The following is a 19,366-nucleotide window of genomic DNA, read 5'->3' on the forward strand; positions in this document are numbered from 1 at the left end:
GTGTGTGTGTGTGTGTGTGTGTGTGTGTGTGTGTGTGTGTGTGTGTGTGTGTCTGCTCTGTCTGACGGACAGACCCGCCCACCAAATCACATCTGTACGTGTTCGGTAAACAATAGCCACCACTCTGTTGCCAACTCACCAACTCTGTCTCTATTTTTAGCAGCTTCTCAGACGATAACATCAATATCAGCCAAAAAATTAGAATCGGCAGGTCCGGTTTTTCAAAGATCAGCTGGAAAACTGCAATTAGTGCACCGTGAATCATTTTGTAATGATTCAGTCAAGACCGTACATTAATTTCCTTTCACTTCGCAGTTCTGCACTGTAATGTATTTGTTTGTCAAATGAAATCCAAATCCAGCACATTTAAGCTTGTAGTTTTATTACAACAAAATGTGCCTAAATACTTTTGCAAGAAATCAGAAAATGTTGGATCAAATTATGGGACGATAAATGAAAAAGCATACGTTTGATTATTTGAATTGACTTCAAATCTGCTTTATTAAAACACAACTAACATTTGAAGGGAATTCTGTTGGAGAGTAATGCAGCGCACGCGATATTTCTTACTTTTGAAGTCGCTGTGAAAGGGAACGTCGGCTCAGGTGGAGTGTGTCCGTTTAATAGACGTGTGTGTTTATCCAGCGTGACTGCTTGGTGCCCTGTTTGTTTTGGAACGGCTTAAGGAAGTAAGGCAGGGAAACAAGTTTACCCTGAGGTCTGCTTCCCAGACAGGTAGCCCTCTATAGTACGTCTGTACTCCTCCCCTCCCCCTTCACACACACACACACACACACTCTCTCGTCTTTCGTGTTTTTAAATAAGAGTTTACCTCTCCACTCGCTGCAACCCAGACTTCTCGAGCTTTCTTTCTTTCCCTCCCAAACAGAAGCGTGTTCTGATGTGCGACCGGCGCGGCAGCTACCAGCATTACGAGGAAGGCCTTAAACATCTTTACTTGAAGAGGGAAGCCCTTGATGTATGGGCTTACCTCTCGGGTTAGAGTTGCAGAACCACAGAAAAGAAGGCAGCAGAGAAGTCACACTCGCGGTTTCCAGTTCCTCCAGCAGTTTCGCATGAGCTCATGAAGGCCGAGAGCAAATATGAAACGCGCTCTTTGTCAGATTAAGCTAAGAAGTGGGTTTCTGCCGCTCCATGCATAATTTATAAAGGAGCTCAGGTATGTTGGGGGAAACCCAACTAAGCTTTCAGTGAGCCTTTGATTTTATTTTATTTTTCTTTAACCTACTCGACTAATATTTATAGAGATTGTGATCAAAAGTTGGCTCTTAAGCAAAGCGAGACACCCACAAGTAACGGATTGAGTTGTGCAACAGCAGGGCGACTGTGCAACTGCTTACTTGTGGCGTTGGTGATTAAATCATGGGCTTCTGAATGTTTTGAAGCTGCTACCTGCCTAGAGTGTGTGCATATAATTGATGATTCCTACAAAACTGAACGTTTTTTTTTTTGACTAATTATCGTAGCGCATCTTTGAAAGTCTTCATTATTCATGCTTTCTTTACCGCTTTACTGTCTCACACCAGTTTAAAACGACGTTTTCGAGGCGTTGGGAGTTTTTGTAATCCGTCTCGGCTTTCTTTGCAGGTGTGGTTCAACAGAAAGTGTTGGGGATCATCCCGTCCAGCACAGCAGGAGGCGCCCAAACCTTCACCCCATTCCAGCCCCGCACGACCACCCTCAACATCAAGCCCGGTGCCCCCGGCTCCCACCAGCAGGTACAACTCTGGCTGCTATCGCTCCCAAATGCAGCTCGGATTGTCTTTTCTTGTTGCGTTTGTTTTTGTTTGTATTTTTATCCGGACACCGTTTTAAATTTAAACATTTAGCAGACGTTCACGTTGCTGGTTTTCGTCCCCACCGTCCATTAAAACACAAAAAAATGTTTTGAATTTGCTGTATTTACATTATTTATAGCAAATTATTGATATGTCTGACAGGAAAGATTCTGCCAGCAGATTTGACCACAGAATTACATACATAGGAAAATATGCTTCTTTTTTTTTTTTGTTTATTTGTTTAAATCCTTTTTTCACAAACATTAAAATCCCACTGAAGAAAATTTATCAGTCCTCTTTCTATAACTGTTTACGGTTTTTCTTAGTTTTAAACCTAAAAACCAGAAATAAAATGGTGGGTTTTTTTTAAAGTGTCTACAAATTTCCTATTGTAGATATTTATTAAACATTTGTACGTTGTCTTTTCACAAAAGCAGCTTATGTAACATTGAGTTTTATTCAGCTGTACTGATAGATTCTGTATTTAAGGCCTAGCCTGGGTTTTTATATTTTAAGTTCACTTAAAGCTCTGTCAGTTTTTGTCTGGAACAATGTGGAGTTCTCACATAAAAATGTGTTGGAACCCCGTTTAGAAAAGTGGGTGCTGTATTAAAAATATTTAATGGAATAAACACCCTTCAGGTTCTAGGTGGTGCTGGTCAGATCCGTCCAGGAATGACGATGATCCGAACTCCAATCCAGCAGTCCGGAGCTGTTGGGAAGACGATTCTCCGCACGCCCCTTGTGCTCCAGCAGGGTAACGTCATTCTGAACCCTTAATTTGAATAAATGTGCAGAGTTTTGTGTTATTAAACGAAACCACAGATGGAGCAGTGACCCGCTCTGTGTACATCACGGCTGCCTCCCGGTTTCTAATTGCGTCTCGTTGTTTTTCCTCCAGGTCAGGGCGGACAGCAGGTAGTGACGCAGATCATCCGTGGCCAGCCTGTTTCCACAGCAATATCGGCTGCCGGCGCCGTCACCGCGGTAACAGGTCAGGGAGTGACCGGCCCCAGCGCCGCGGGACAGGCAGCTGGCCAAACACCGCCCGGCACCCCGCGGGCGCCAGGCCAGGGCCAGGTTAAACTCACCATGGCCCAGCTCACGCAGCTCACACAGGTTGGCATCCTGTGTCGCCTGCTGGTCTCAAATTAACATTAGAAGTGTGTGTGTGAGCGTGAGTGTGTGTGCATCTGTTAGTCAGCTAGAAATGACTGTTAAATGATGTCAACAGAGGAAAAACATACAGTATTGGGCAACAGTCTTTCTATTTCTACAGTATTCTCCCAAGGAAGGTGACTTCTTTTTATCTTTTACACATCTTAATCAGTAATTCATTCACTTTTTTCTTTTTATCAGTTTGTCTTATTTTTATATTTAAGCCATTGTCTGAAAATGCCAACCAAAATAGCAAAACTCTTTCCTAATTTGGACTTTTTTTGCATGTATTTTTAGCTGCATATCGCAAAAACACAAATTGATTCCATTTCTTCAGCTTATTCTGTAAAAACACCAAAGTTTGTACAATTTAACACATTAAATTACTTTAGCACCAGTAAGATGGTTGCCTTCAGACTAGTAGCTAAGAAATGACACAATGTTTCTAAGTGTCCCAATACGTCTTTTTCGCTTGCGATACTGGAAACGAAAATGTTTGAATGTTTGAGAATTGGCCGATACAAATAATGAACTGATATGACATCATCACAAATCACACTTTTCTTAATTACTTTACAGAGTGTAATGTTAGAATAGGCTTGACCAAGTGATATTACTCTCATCGTTCAGTCAACAATAGAAACTTTTACATTTACCGTTGGCTCTGTGTGCAGGATAGAAATGCCGGAGTGGACTAGATGCTGGAGCGGACTGCTTCTGTTGAAGTGCTTATACCTCAGATTTTAGTTGCAGGACGACATAATCTGATAATATGTTTTATTTTTTACCAATTTCTGACATTAATATCGGATCGGGAAAACCTTACAGTTGATTGGTATCATTTGCCAGTAGCTGAACTCAGTAGTTGAGCTGATTTCACTTAGCAATGCAAACTGATGTCTGCATTTTATTCATTCATAAACTCAAAGGCAACTTGCTACCAAAAACAGGTTGTTTGACTTTGTTATTTGGAAGTCGCCAGAAGTTCATATAAACTGTGCTATTGCACATCACTACACTGTAAATATTGATTTTTTTTGTTTTTTGTTTTTTTTTATTGTTTTTTTTTGGTCAGTTAAGCACAATATTGATGAGTTAGACAGACTAAGTGGAACCAATCTTAGTCAAAGCTCTTAATCTTACCTCAATAGTTTTGTAATGCACAGTTATTTGATCTTTGTTAACCGCAGAAGCAACAAGCTGGATCCGGTTTGGAGCGACCAGCTGGCGTTGGTGGTTCACAGGCCCTGACTGTGATGGTTCAGGGCCAGGGTCAGACCACCGGCCAGCTGCAGGTCATTCCCCAGGGGGTCACCGTCATTCCAGGACCCGGCCAGCAACTCATGCAAGCAGCCCTGCCGAACGGCCAGGTGCAGCGCTTCCTCTTCACCCCGCTGCCCTCCGCCGCCACGCCAACGTCAAGCACAGGTTTGACAGCGGCGCAACTCAAAAGGCGTAAGATGACTCGGTTTATCCCGGCGTCTTGTATTCTCGCGCTCCGTTTCTTTGCTTTCCAGCCACTTCGTCTCCCAGCCAGCCCAACGCCACGGCGAGCAAAACCGCAACCCAAGCCGCGCAGCAGGCCGCCGCTCCGATCCAAGTCGGGGCGACCCCTCTCTCCACCACTGCCGGCAGCGCTTCGTCCACAACCCATCAGGGCCAGTTACCCCCGCAGACCCAGGCCCACATGCCTGTCCAGTCCCCAACTTCACTGCAGGTCAAAGGTCAGGGGGGAACCGCACAACTCCAGCTGCAGCAGACGCCCCAGCTCATCAGTGTGTCCGGACTCCCACAGCAGGTACAGGCGTGTTTTTTGGGGGTCTGTGTGTGTTTGTTTTATTTAATTTTTTGCTTTTCTTATTTTTTAGTAAAATACAGAACAGCTGACATTCAAATTTTTTCACATCTCGTCATAAAACTCGTCGATGAGCTTTTCGGGTGAACTTATGTTATGGAGCATAACTGGAAAGTGGAGCAAAATGTTTTAAACATACAAATACACACCTAATATTTTTATTTGTACATAATTTAGAAAAATCCTTTTCCTTCCGCCTTCCAATAACTGTACTACTAATTACAAAATAAATAAAAAGCCCAATAAAATCCCACTTTTTGTGGTTTTAATGTGACACACTGGGCAAGTTGAAGGGACAGGAGTAGTTCAGGGTTTTAGAGGACGTTTCATTGACCATGTGGACATTTGTCATCTTTAGGTTCTGGCACAGCTCCAGGCCCAGCAGGGGGGAGGCTCTCTGCCTCAACACATCAAGCTGCAGCTTCCCATCCAGATACAGCAGAGCGGGACCACCTCAGCCCAGGGAGGACAGGTACGGGACCCAACCACACCACGCTATCGTTCACCTGTCGACATGGAAACTAAGCTGATTTGAGATGCGGCTCAGTTCAAACACAAACCGATTTCTGCCCAGATTGGAAATGTGGTGACCATCCAGACGGCGTCAGTCCAAGAGCAGCTGCAGAGAATCCAGCAGCTCCGAGAGCAGCAGCAGCAGAAGAAGAGGCAGGCGGCAGACGCCAAGAGGGAGCTCGCCCTGAATGCGGCCAACCAGAGCGACATTATACAGAAGCAGGTGCGTTTGTGGAGGGAAGCCGCCGAAGCCAAGTCTTCGCCCAGTCAGTGTCCTTAAAAACAGTCATGACCCACAACTCCTCTGAGATGGTGTTTACTTTACTGCCTCTGTTTAAAGAGCCCAGCTGTCCCAAAACTACCAGTGACGCTGAGCCCAAACTGAACGCGTTTCACACGTCAGTGAATCAAGTTGGACGCTTCATATCGAGCATCAGAATCGCTTTAGAGCCTGTTGCCTTTTTTTTCTCTCTCCCTATCTCTCTCTGCAATGGCAGATGAAATATTGAGAGAGCTTGACTTTATTTACTGAAAGCATCATCTCTGAATTCACCAGATCATTCAGCTGTGATTTTGGTGAGTTTCCCAAACTAGCTGCACGCTGAGAAGGATTGCTACCAGTGCTACTTTCGTCTCACCCAGGCCCAGTTTGACGACTTGATAACTGGAATCGGTGCCTGCATGTCCTGGCAGGACATCAACTACAGGCCACACCGTCTCAGAGCGGAGTCTCTCTGACTGGCTGACGCTCTGCGTCCAGCAACAAAGGTTCAGATTTTCCAACTGTAGCGTCGGCCGCATTGGAAGCGCTTCAAAACCAAACGAGCCACAAGACTTCTTGACGCGCCATAGACGCCCGTCCACATAGACTTCGCATGTAAACCAGATGCTCAAATCACGTTGAGTCTGAACGTAGCATCCAGGTGTCAGAGCATCCTTAAAAAGTCTTCAGTTCGTGTAATTCGTGGGACTTTTCTGGAACATAGAGAATAGAGAGCCACAGATGCAGCTGTGAGAAACGGGGGGAAAAAAGAGTAAATGAACAGTAATTCATGTCTTCAAATGTTGGCAGTACAGATTTTAAATTTCGTCCATAATGGTCTTAAAAAAGGACTTTAGCTTTAAGTTGGTGGAACCTGCAGAAACCCTGTACACAGTATGTAAATAATGTGTTTTACATTCAGTGCAGCCTGTTTATGTTTAATATTGATGCATATCTGTCCTTTTCAGTGGCGATTCATGGTGCGTGATACTTGCTCATGCAGATGGTTTGTGCTGACATCGTTCAACGTGTTTTTCAGGTGGTCATGAAACAAAACGCTGTGATCGAGCACCTGAAGCAGAAGAAGACCATGACACCTGCAGAACGAGAAGAAAATCAGAGGTGTGTGTGTGTGTGTGTGTGTGTCCAGTGTTCGTTCTGTGTTTTCATCTGTGAAGAGATTTATTTAGTAAGTAAGGTTTCGTTTGGGGAGGTTAGAGGTTTATGTTGCGGCCCGTTGGGAATGTGAGTCAGCTCTCCGGTTGGTAGTAGCAGCTTTTGGATTCAGTTCTTATACCAACACAGAAATTATGTGTCAACCATCTGGGGGGAGAAGAAAAAAAATCAGTTTTTCCTTGAAATTTCATCCATGTTTGTGTTTTAAGCTATTCTGGTATTGTCGTGGGTTTTCTGTGCTAGTTTCCCCTCTGAGACTTCATAACATTAAATTATAATAACAGTATGTTCTTCCAGTGATCCTAAACCAGAGAACAAAATGCAACTTCAGTTATTAATAATAAGAATCACACGCAAAAAAATAAAAAATAAAATTCCAGCCCCTTCAGAGATGTACCCCGAAAAACAACTCTTTGCTGCTTTTTTTTACTGACTTCATCCTGCCTAGAGATTGAACTCTGACCAATATTTCACCTTGACAACCATACGTTTATGTCTGCAGACATTGTGTCAACACTGCCCATTCACACACACCTGAAACATCAAATCCAGACTACCTCTCAATCTCAAACACTTCTGTCTAGCTTCTTCTACATGCCTGCCCGCATTTGTTCGTTCGCCTCCATGTGCTCGCCGTAGCAACGCCGGCCTACCTCTGACCCTGGCAGCCATGTATGCGTTGGTGTGTTTTTCACACAGATGCCACGCTGAACGAGGCGCAGACTTTCGATCTCGGTCGCGAACATTAGCAAACACGAGTGAACACACTGAGGGCCATAGATGACACGGGTTTACAGTCATGAACACACATTTTGCTTTTAGAGTTGCTCACAGTGCAGACTTTATCTGTGGATCTTTATTTCTGTCTTATTCATCACTAATATTTGTTTGAACAATTTAATTAGAAGCATCAATCACCATGAGCCTTGTAGCCCTGCACCTGACCTTCTTTCTTTCTTTAAAATTTATTGAATGTTATATTTTTAAACTTGCGGCTCTTTGAAGATAAGAAAAACTTAAACAGCCTGTTTGTTTTTTCTTCTTTTTCTGTTTCACTATTACCCTTTAGGCAGGCCTGCACTCTTATTGTTGAAGCTTTCAGAGTCTCATTTAAACATGTTTAGAAAGAACCTAACCCTGAAACAGAAAGTCACAGTTGTTACCAGCAAATTTGTAGCTCACTGTAGTTTTGTGTTAAAAAACGTTGAAGGGGCAGAATTTGAGCTTTAGATCATGCTGTAGTGTAATCCCTCATCAAAAACATGCCTGGAGTGTCGCTTTGATTCTCTCATGCATGTTTGAGAAATCCTTTCGTCATGGCAACCATTCAGTTGTGCCTGGTTGGACATAGCCCCCCTGTCAGAGTTTCTGCCGCCTCCATTGTCACACTCGGCTCCTTCAGACTAGCCAGCAGCAATTAGCAAACACCTGGTGGAACTGCACATCAGCTGAGCTCATTATTCGAGTTACTTCTCAGAGAATCGCTGGTAAAAACATTGCTAACGGTTGGTAGAGGAGCCATGTTGTGATGACTTCCTGAAGGCGGAGTTTCAGAAAGAGCAGAACGTTCTTAAAGAGACAGAGGTCCAATTTCAAGGCGTTACAAACTATATCATTTTAGAAACAACTAGAGATAACAGTTACTTGATTGTGTTTAAGAGTGGCACCATGTGGCTGGAAGACAGAACACCGCCCCTTTAAAAGTAGACAGGAAATGTAATAATACGACTAGGTAATTATGTCATTGGAAAACATTGTTGACAATCCTTAAGCACACTGATGTAGTCTTAAAACAAATAAATACAAGTAAAATAAATGTTATTTTTTTTGGCTAATTAAGCAATAAGCCAGGACTCAGAACCTGCTTAGGGACCCCAAACCTTCTGGGGCCCTCATAAATATTTAACACTGACCATAGATCTGGAGATGTAACATTGATTTGAGAATGATTTTACTATTAAGTTTGATTTAATGGTTTCAGCAGAGACAAATTAAAAGATCTTTTAAATTTCCTTTCTGTTGGACATTCTGACTTTTAGCATCACATTTGTCACAAGTCATTTCTCTCTCTCTCTCTCTCTCTCTCTCTCTCTCTCTCTCTCTCTGTTATTTTTCTTCCATCTGTATCAGGATGATTGTTTGCAACCAGGTGATGAAGTTCATTCTGGACCGGATTGACAAAGATGAAAGACAGGCAGCTAAGAGGAAGAAGAAGGAAGAGGTTGTGGAGGCCAAGAGGAGGATGGCTAACGCTAGTAAGCTTTCCGCTCTCCTTTACCGACACAAGGAGAGCCTCAAGATGGAGATCCTGAAAAAACGAGCGCTTCTCGACAAGGAGCTGCAGCTGGAGGCTCAGGTAAGCGTCGAAGTGCCGAAGAGCTCCGGCGACAAAAAGCGTTTCGAATTCAACAGAAATGGGCCTGATTTTTAAACTCCATATTTCCCTGCCTTGGAATCGTCAGGAGGAGCTAAAGAGGGATCTGCTGCGGATTCGGAAAGAGAAGGAAAAGGCTCAGGCTGCGGCCCAACAGGCGGCCCAGGCCGCCGCAGCAGCCGCCGCCCACAGTCAGAAGCAGCAAGCTGCAGCTCACAAGCACGGCGTCTCCTCCCAGCACCACCTCGCCACCGCCGTTGCCTCAACGCACAAGAGGAAACGGGAGGAGGAGAGGGAGATGGTGTCGGCGGCAAAGTCCAAGAAGAAGAAAATGATCTCGACTACAAGCACAAAGGAGAGCAAGAAGGATACGAAGCTCTACTGCATCTGCAAGACGCCCTACGACGAGACCAAGTATGCAAGGATTTATCAAATATTGGGGCTCAATAATCGACTTTATCGATTATTGATGAGATCGATAAAATCTCATCAATAATCGATGAGATCTCATCGATTATTGATGAGATCTCATCAATTATTGAGATCTTGACAAGCATGTTTTTCAAGCATGTTTTAAACCTTCTATTCATTTGGGCTTTGAGTTCAGGTCAGCTCTACGGCCAGACTGAGATTTATTGTCATTTAAGACATTGGCATCAAACTATTATCATTGGCAGGACTTTAAAATTATTGAACAAATGTCTGAGTCCTTTTCAAAGTAAGAACGACATGAACTGAGCTGGTCCTGTCAGATTTTCATTATACTATAAGCTTTTTTCTCAAAGCAACTTTTTTCTCTTAATTTTAAGACTTTGTTTTGTTAAAATTGCATCTTTATCCTGTTAATATTTGGATTGTTGTCTCTTAAACAAAAGTTCTCGTACCGTAGCCCTAATACTAACCTAAAATGGATTAAAATGGGAAATCCAATCTGGTTTGAAAAAGTTTATTTTTAAGGAATATCATCCAGCCCTATTGAATATTTAGTGACTGTACTGAGTTGAAGTAATAAAGTACTGATGTGAGGATTAAATTTATTTAATTTCAACACAACATTATAAACATGTACGCGGCATTAGATCTATTTGCTACAAATTGCAACCTTACTTTACGATTTCAGCCTTGTGATTTAGACGTAGTTAGCTTTTAAATCTGCAAATATTTTAGAGGAGCACTCTAAAATCATTATTCTCCCCTCTCTCCACAGGTTTTACATCGGCTGTGACCTTTGCACCAACTGGTATCACGGTGACTGTGTGGGCATCACGGAGAAGGAGGCCAAAAAGATGGACGACTACATCTGCGTGGAGTGTAAACGGGGCCAAGAGAGCAGCACAGAGGAGCTGTACTGCATCTGTCAGACGCCTTACGATGAGTCCCAGTAAGGAGGAGTGTGTGTGTGCATACATACGCACGCGCGTGCATGTGTGTGTGTCAACATGAGCCATCTGTTGACTCAGGTTTTGGTATTTGGTACCAAAACCTGGTTGGTATTTGAAAATAACCAACCAGAAGAAATATACATGTATGGCAGCAACTACTGATTGTTTAAAGAACCTATTATCCTGACGATTAATCAATCATTTTTGGCGATTAATCGATCACTCTGTCGATTAATCAATCATTCTGATAATTAATCGTTTTAATCAGACTTTTTTTATGGACGTTTTCTGACAATTTTTCATTCAACCACTTAGACCTTTTTACACAATTGTAGAAATACATTAATAGATGCAAATACACAAACAAATTTCCTATTTTGAATAAAACAATAAACAGTTTAGTGCTTAAAATGCTATGCCAATAAAATCTTTCTTTTATTGAAGTTGAACCAAGTGAAGGTAAAATTATGACACTTTGACTTTTGGCTAAAACATATTTCCAGTCAAAAATACATTATATTTATTTTGTATGGTTTTGATATAATTACTGCTCTGAATATTGTTTTTTTTTTCAGCAAATTACCAGTTTTTGAGTCTGTTTATTTGAGTTAATGATTAATCGATAAATTAGTTGATTTAGTCAATTAATCACCATCAATCCAGTTAATCGTTTCAGCCCTGCATGCATGTCATTTAGGAAAGAGTTTAAACATTAAGTTTACACTCTAAAACATTCTCATCTTATTTACTTTAATAACGTCATAATAGATGGTACCTCACAAAAGTATTCACACCTTTTGAACTTTTCCATGTTTTCTTGTGTTACAACCACGAATTTCAATGTGAATTTGTACACATATATATATAAATTAACACAAAGTGATGCATAATTGTGAAGGACGACATGTCTTAAGCACCACATTTATTTTTGTTCTTTACCTTCCCAGGTTCTACATCGGCTGCGACCGATGTCAGAACTGGTACCACGGTCGCTGTGTGGGCATCTTGCAGAGCGAGGCCAACCACATCGACGAGTACGTCTGTCCGCAGTGTCAGTCCACCGAGGACGCCATGACGGTCTTCACCCCGCTCACCGACAAGGACTACGAAGGCCTGCGACGGATACTGCGCTCCTTACAGGTGAGCAGAGTTGCTGCCCGGTGTCGGTGAATGGTCTGGATGTAGTCCAGACCATTCATGTGGAGTGAAGTAGATTTACTCCACATTAGCAACGCACAAACACATCAGCTGCAGTTTAACGATCAGCTGGCCAACACTGACAGCTCCTCGAAGCCCCCAGAGCAGAAAACAAAAGTCCTCAGTGTCCATCTCATCTGATGGGTCGGCCTCTCCTATTTGGACATGAGCCAAGCCTCTGTGTTTTTGTTTCTTCTCGTCGAACGTCCCTTTCCCCCCCGTCTCTCCTCCTTTTTGTCTCTGTGTGAAGAGAGAGAGGCTGGAGTAGAACATCTGTGTTGACCCACCTGCTTTCAGTGTAATTTTCGCGGAGCTGTTTGTTATTCTTTGGTTTCAGCTTTCTCAAGCATCTTCCCCTCTTCGTTTTTTTTGTCTCTCGTTCCTCTGCAGGCACATAAAATGGCTTGGCCCTTCCTGGAACCAGTAGATACTAATGACGCCCCTGATTATTACAAGGTCATCAAGGAACCAATGGGTGAGTGTTGGAAATTTGGTCCAGATTAACATTGTTTTGTGCTGCTTAATTGAAATTACTCAACATGTCTTTTTCAGTTTAAGCCCAAATTGGCATCGGCCAAAATCAAAATTGGCAAGTTATGCTTTTTAAAGATCGTTGTCGGCTAAAAACTGTCATCAGTGCACTCCTAAGTGAATATAGATCTACATCAAACTCCTCAGAAAATGTTTTTTTCACTGAAAATTATGTATAATTTTCCTTCTGCTTCACATTTACCAATAAAATGGACAATACAGGTAGTTTGTTGTTGTAGCAAAAAGAAATTAAACCAATTTAAATACTTCCGCAAAGTGGCTTTAATCAGCAAATGTGAGGTAACAATGAAAACCACTTATTAGCAATTGTAATGAAGCCTTCAATTAAGCTTAATTTAATACGTTTGTATGTAAAGTCATTAAAGTGGCTCTGTTTCCCGCTGCAAAATAAATCTTACAAATGAATCAGTATTGAATTTCTTCAGAAATTAAAAAAAAAAAATCCCTCCACTTTTCAAAATAGATGAAATTCTTGCATTTTATGACGTGAATGTGGGAACAGACGTTCATCACGCCTAAGATTCTTGAGCTGCTTCCACATTTTGTCTTCGTATGACTCGGCGATCTCGGGGGTCTTTTTTTTTTTACTCGCAGACGCATCGTGCATTTGTGTTACAGAAAGAGAACAGCGGCCGTCACCGAATTTTGACTGCATGTTTATGAGAGCAGGTTGTTTGATGCGGCAGTTTCTGCTGTTTTTATTCCATAATTACTGTAATCTCTGGGAGCAACACCCACGCTCTCTATCTGCAGCTTTCAGAGCGCCGGCCGTCTGAAGGAAGCCCTCCAACTCAGATCAAACCGACCATGTAAACGGTGACTTGCGTCAACGGCAGAGGGTTTAGAGGGTGAGGGAGCTGGGCTTTTTTTTATATTTTATTTTATTTTTTTACTTCCATCTAAACAGACTGTTAATGAGCGTCTCTCCAGGGCCCACCGCGGCCTCCCTGTGGAACCGAACTTCGCTATGTGTCGGCCTGGAAAACTCCTGTCCGTCCGCTGCTTTCAAAACAAATACAACATTAAAGCAATGCTGTAGCCGCCGCGGCTGAAGCTGTTGGTAGTTTATGGAGGGGGTTCAGCATGAAATCATACGACGGAGGGGGAGAGAAGTAAAAGGAGGTCTTTGAAACGTTGCCAGTGGTCAGCTGAATGGAACGGGGGAGTCGGGGAAAAAGTTAGACGTGTTTGTTTGGACCCTTCTCTAGCAGATTACCTGAAGCCTCGTCTGCTTTCTGTTCTCCTTCCTTATCGCTCCGTAAATTGATTGAACAAGCTTCCCAACACTGACAGCATCTTTTCGGTGGAAGCTCTGATAACTTCCTGCGTTTTCAAACATTCCTGCGGTTTGGTTTTGACGTTCTCTGCTCCAGAAACGGCGCTCCCCTCAGGAATGATAAATAGGTAATATGTCAGCGACTCATCTGGACGCCCCGTAGACGCTCGAGGTCAGCTCTGGCGGAGGTTTAGCATTCTTCATCCACCGCCTAATCGGAGGATTCGAATCATAACACGACCTATTGCGAAACCTGACCATCAATCTGCTGCGTCCGATTACGGCATGACAGCTGTTCCCTGTCGCGAGCGCTCAGTGTCTCAACTTTCCCCTCAGACCTGTCCACCATGGAGGAGAGGTTACACAAGCGGGACTACGTCAAGCTGACCGAGTTCGTAGCAGACATGACCAAAATCTTCGACAACTGCCGGTACTACAACCCCAGCGACTCGCCGTTTTACCAGTGTGCCGAGGTTCTGGAGAACTTCTTCGTCCAGAAGCTCAAAGGCTTCAAAGCCAGCAGGTGAGGAGAAGCCGGGCTGTGAAGAGGCAGCAAGGAAGTCTGATGGTGGCGGTGGAGTTAGACCAGTTAGAAGAAAGAATAATGATTTTAGCTCAAACCTCTTCTCCTTGATGTCTTCAAACCATCTCTCTTGTTGTTTTTCTTTTCCTTTAAATGTGTTCGTTTTCCCCTGGTTTATGACGTCACTGGAGGCGCATGCTCCACTCAGAACATCCCTCTGCGTCGGTTCTCCAAAACTCACCTCAGTTTTTAGGAATAATGTGTTTGTGCTGCTCAGTCCATCTGCTTTCTCTTACCCAGAACAGGGTTTCACTCAATTAGCTTCTTTCTTTTTTTAAGGCTTCACTGAGGTTTTTAATACTTATTCCTAACAACCTTCAGCTTTTGCTTTCTAATGATGCTGCATTTCCTCCTTCTTCTTCTTTTGTGGGATTCAAATCAATGAACACTCAGTTTTCGCCTTTCAAACCTCGCTGTCGACTCCTTTGACTAAAGAAAACCGTGCCAGTGGAGATGTACAATATTTGGTTTCGATACGATATCAGTATTGCCGATACCAATATGATACATAAGTTTGATATTTTATCAAATGTGTGACCGTTAGGGGTTGTTGTTTTTTGTCCTGAATTATTTTCTTAAAACCCAGGACAGAATTTGGACGTTTTCTAAGTGTCTGCAAAAGAGTTTTCCTCTCGCGCTGAGCACTAACACATCTGAGGGTCCATTTAACTCCTGTCCACTCAAAGCAGCAGATACTACCATCACTTCATTCACATCACTTGGGTTTTGTCTCTTTATTTTTGTTTTTTTCAAGCCAGTTTTCATTCAGCTTCTCTGTGCTCTGAATGCTGACGTACTTCACCCGCATGTATTGACTCCCATCCATTCTTTCTCTCTCTTTTTTGCAGATTGTGATGTCAGACTCCTGGGTGCCGGGGTCACTCTTAAACAAAATATTTTAATTTTCTATCCTGGATGTTGCTGTTTTTACATGTTTAAAACGGCATTAAAGCTTTGTTTTGTTGTTTTTTGTTTTAAAAAAAAAGTGCTTATAATAAGCCACACATTAGGTGTGTTTTTTTTTCTTATTTTAAAGTAAATAAAAGCAAAAGTAAGAATTTTTCTAAGGTTTAATAGCTGCAGCCATGTTGGTAGCAAAGAGCCTCCAAAGGAAAATGTATTTTTTTACACTCACACCAGAAGACTTTTTTTTTTCTTCTTCTTCTTCTTTAATTATGTTCTGCTGGAAACGAGGCAAAAATGTCAAAGCTCACTTTCGTTTTCTTTCTTCGTACTTCATGCTTGGAAGAATAAAATTCAGGTTTCGGTTGTGAAATCAGACGTATAATTTATATTTTTAATTTGACGACAACAGAACATGTTTACCTCATTTAACAACAAGAAAACAAAAGCATGCACCCCTAGTTTCTTTTTATTGGCTGTTCTCATGTATTATTTTATGTTTATAATGTATCTTTTTGTGAAGGACTATTTTTATGTTCTAATGAAAATAATGATAGAAAGTGTAAAAAAAAAAGATAGGACAGAGAAAAGTGTAGGTTAGCGTTCCTATTCTGATGAATAAGCTCGGCTCGGTGTTCTCGGCAAGGGGGTTAGAAATAAATCGTAAAAAGTTGTACATAAATAAGTTGGGCAGACATCTTGTCGTACATTTCAGTGACTTTTAACCAACATGGCTGCTTGGACTGTCAAAATGTCTGACCCACTGGCATCCGATACTTTGTTTTTTGTTTTTTTGTATCCTACTCTAGTCATATTTTGTCATATATTGTAAAGCTTTTAATAAAAAAAAACAAAAAGAAGTTTTCCAACCGTTTTCTTCCTCCTGTTTCTTCAGGTCACATAACAACAAGCTACAGTCAGCTGCATCTTAGCTTCTGCTTAAAATCCCAGTGTCGCATCTCTGATTGGTTAGGACGTGTTGTCAGCGGACCCCTCCCCCCGCCTATCGGTGTCACTCCACCACCTGACCATACATCCACACCAGTCACTCCCTCCAGCGTACGAGGAGGAGGAAGATGGGAATGAAGGAGACAAGATGATGGATGAAATTAAGATAATTGGATGCGGAATGGCCGCCTAACCTCACAGATTCCTTCTGGATGATTCAGCTTTACGCGCTGAAAGTCGGTCAGATGGGTTCACTGTGTCGGATCACGATACATTTAACTCAAGTTCATTTAGCAGAGCCTACCAAAAGTATTCCTCCCCCCCTTTTTGAGCATTTGATCACATCTACGGACTTCAGTGTGTTCTGTTGGGATTTTTCGCAACAGGCCAACATAACGAAGCACATCGTCGTGACGGGAAACCAAACTGTTGAGAAAGTTATTCACACGCCTTGTAGGTTTCAGTTTAAAGCCATCGTTTCATTTTACAAACATGTTTATTTTGACTGGAAGTAATTTAGCAGTTTTCGTCACCAAAAGACCTTCAGACGTACAAAAACCTGTTCAGCAGTTATAATAAGTGTCTCAATTTTTAATTCCATTAAAATGAGCTCCACTGATAACTGGGAAGATTATTTTTCTTTTCTTTTTTTTTTTAACAAATTAAAGGTGAACAAAAACAAAATTTTTATTTATCTTTTTCATTGATTTACATTTTCAAATATACTGGTTGCATTTNCTCTCAAAAATAAACTTCTGGGCTAAATAAATAATAATCTGAAATGCCATCAGTATGAATAACTCGAGGTTTTGTTTTACCAGTTTGTCTTTGCAAAATAGGTCCAGCTTTGTTATATTGGATGAAAATTGTCTGTGAATGAGTTTTCATGTTTTCCTGCAGATTTTCAGTTGGTTTTAGGTCTAGACTTTGACTAGGCCGTTCTAGCACATTTAGCTGTGTGTTAAGAGTTCTTGTTCTCCCTCAAGGTGAACTTTAACACTCTAAAGTTTTCTGCAGTTCTTTTTTAACTTTGTTGTTAAAAAAAGAACTTTGTTTTATGGCTCCTAAAGAAAGCCATGAAGAACACAGCATAATGGTGCCACTGTGTTGTCATATGGATGGTAGGGCTGGGCAACGGATTTTATCATTTAACTGAAAGTTTCCGTTTTTGAAGATTTAATTTTGGGATTTTTTTTTTATTATTCTAACTATGCAGTCCTTGAGTTCCCAGAGTGACATAAGCCCACCCAAGAACTACAATCTCTTTTTTACCAACCTGTTTTACAGATTCTATTTACTTGGACTTTGAATTCAGGTCATCTCACAAATTGAGTTTAGAAAATATCTGAAGAAAACTGTTTTATTTCAGTCATTTGTAAAAGAAAATGTTAATTCACCTGCAGCTTTAAGATATGGGGTCATTTACTCTGTCTGGTGGGGTCACACTGACCCCATGTAGGCCTTTACATGTTTTTTTTTTGTGAAAACCGTCAGTGTGGTTTCGGGAACTGACAGTCTGACGGGACAACCCACCCGGCTCCTCGCTATCCGACCGTGACATTTGCTGCTCTCATCCTGAGCGCTGCGTCAAAGACCACAAGATGGAAAAAATTTGATCAAAATTGAATTTGGTATTAAAAAGAAAAATTAGATTTAATTTTTAAGCCACATTGTCGAGCCCTAGTTCAGGGTGTATGCAGTTATTTTGTTCTTTTTCTCCACACACAGCGTTTTCATGAACCGTTAGCAGTTGAGAGAGGCCCAAAGTAAGTTGGGTAAAAAATAAATAAATAAAATGGGGCATGACAATTATCAAGTTGGTCTGTTGAAAGAAATCCAGATAAAACACTGAGGTTTGGTTGTAATGTGACAAAAGCTGAAAAAAGGGGGTATAAATACTGTTGCAAGGCAACTACACAGGATTATACGCTGTTATTTCTTCAAGTGTTTTAGTTTGACGTTTGCACAGGTGTGTAGGTTTGCATCGAGCATGAACCCGATGCAAATGTTTGACAGCACAGCCCCTATCAGAGCAGTCTGATAGACGGAGTGTGTGTTTTGTCAGAAGGCTGAAATGCTTTCATGTTACTGTCCAGAGGGAAACGACACCGGACAGATCATCCCACCCACCGCATCCGGCCTCTTTTTTTTTTTTTTTTTTATCTTTTTCCATGCGATGCTCTGAAATGCAAGTCAAAAAACTGTCTGTGTTTGAAAGGAGGAGGCCATTTAGAGAAAATGAATTGTGTGGAAAGGCTGAAAGTACTGTAGCTCCCTCCATTACAGAGTCTCATCAAAGCTGTGTGTCTGAAGCTGACAGGTTGGCTCACATGCATCTCTCAACTCGCTCTGTGTGTGTGTGTGTGGGGGTGTGTGTGTGTGTGTCTGGTTAAAGTAATTGGATAATGAACTTCCCCACTCAGCATCAGCTCAGTTATGTCGCGGTCTGCGGCAGCGTGACTGGGAGTCAAACCTCAAACGACGACCGACTGTGGAGTCTTTGTATGAAAATTTTATAGCTGCGTTTTTTCAAGCATATCTGGGAACTTTTCTTCTGTGTGTGTGTGTGATTCGTCCATTTTTGTTTCAGAGAGGAAAGTTGGGGAGCAGTGATGTCTTTCGATTTAGATGTCTTAGAGAATGATGGAAACTTTTTTCTCTCTCTGTTTTGAACCCTGAGGTTGTTGTTTTTTTCTGTGTGGAAGTAGAGTTGAGAGATGATGTAGCTTCTGTCTCCTTCTCTTTGTCTTTCAACCGAATGTTTGTTACTTTGTTATAAGATGATGACGTGCTTTATTTTCTGTTTGTAATCTCTATTGTATATTATTGCTGTCTAAATATGTAGAGAGAAAAGATTTTTAGAGCAGTAGAACTTTTATTTTTGACTATTTGAACCAGCAACCAAGTCCTCCTGTAAATTTAAACTATTTTTTTTCCTCTTTTATTTGAAGTGGACTCTGTTCTTAACGTAAAATTGCCCTTTATATAAGAAGTGCTGCACATTGTGAGCATATCGGTTCTGATCCGGTCGAGTGGCACGATGACTTGTACAGATTTTTTTTTTCTTCCTTTTTGTAAAACAAAAAGTCGGCATAACTTCTATATTGACGTTGCATTTCTTGTTTTATTTATTCAGACTGATGGAAAAAGTTATCCATTTTTTTAAAAAAGGAAAAAAAAGTAGTATCTCGAGGAAACGTAACTGCAGATAAAAAGCACTCTATGTTTTTAACAGACTGGCCACTCTGAAGAGACTCTCTTTTGTACTTGATAGGACATTTCATCCTGGATAATAATAAAGTCAACTTTTTTGGAGATGTTTCTGTCTTTTTTGTGTGTAAGTATGCAAAACATGCTTTGAAATTTCTTTGTAGAAAAAAAAAGTTAA

At 41.6% G+C, this 19,366-nt stretch overlaps 1 protein-coding gene across 3 annotated transcripts in view; it reads left to right on the forward strand.

Annotated features, from left to right (window-relative positions):
* LOC103148447 (nucleosome-remodeling factor subunit BPTF) overlaps positions 1 to 16,634 on the forward strand; it is a 40,725-nt gene extending 24,091 nt beyond the window's left edge. For 2 of the 3 annotated variants that reach the window (XM_016679213.1, XM_007567229.2), the window contains exons 22-36: positions 1,609 to 1,739; positions 2,442 to 2,556; positions 2,701 to 2,918; positions 4,148 to 4,385; positions 4,475 to 4,755; positions 5,171 to 5,284; positions 5,387 to 5,548; positions 6,627 to 6,709; positions 8,894 to 9,119; positions 9,226 to 9,551; positions 10,345 to 10,518; positions 11,467 to 11,659; positions 12,107 to 12,191; positions 13,881 to 14,067; positions 15,926 to 16,634. In XM_016679213.1, coding sequence (XP_016534699.1) covers positions 1,609 to 1,739; positions 2,442 to 2,556; positions 2,701 to 2,918; positions 4,148 to 4,385; positions 4,475 to 4,755; positions 5,171 to 5,284; positions 5,387 to 5,548; positions 6,627 to 6,709; positions 8,894 to 9,119; positions 9,226 to 9,551; positions 10,345 to 10,518; positions 11,467 to 11,659; positions 12,107 to 12,191; positions 13,881 to 14,067; positions 15,926 to 15,962 — 2,570 coding nt within the window. In that variant the 3' untranslated portion in view covers positions 15,963 to 16,634. Of the gene's footprint in view, positions 1 to 1,608; positions 1,740 to 2,441; positions 2,557 to 2,700; positions 2,919 to 4,147; positions 4,386 to 4,474; positions 4,756 to 5,170; positions 5,285 to 5,386; positions 5,549 to 6,626; positions 6,710 to 8,893; positions 9,120 to 9,225; positions 9,552 to 10,344; positions 10,519 to 11,466; positions 11,660 to 12,106; positions 12,192 to 13,880; positions 14,068 to 14,975; positions 15,094 to 15,925 lie in introns of those variants that run through there. The other variant, XM_016679214.1, reaches the window with a different exon arrangement.
* Positions 16,635 to 19,366: the final 2,732 nt, after the last annotated feature.

This window comes from Poecilia formosa, unplaced genomic scaffold (assembly GCF_000485575.1).
Source record: "Poecilia formosa unplaced genomic scaffold, Poecilia_formosa-5.1.2 Scaffold205, whole genome shotgun sequence".
NCBI classification, from domain to species: Eukaryota; Metazoa; Chordata; class Actinopteri; order Cyprinodontiformes; family Poeciliidae; genus Poecilia; species Poecilia formosa.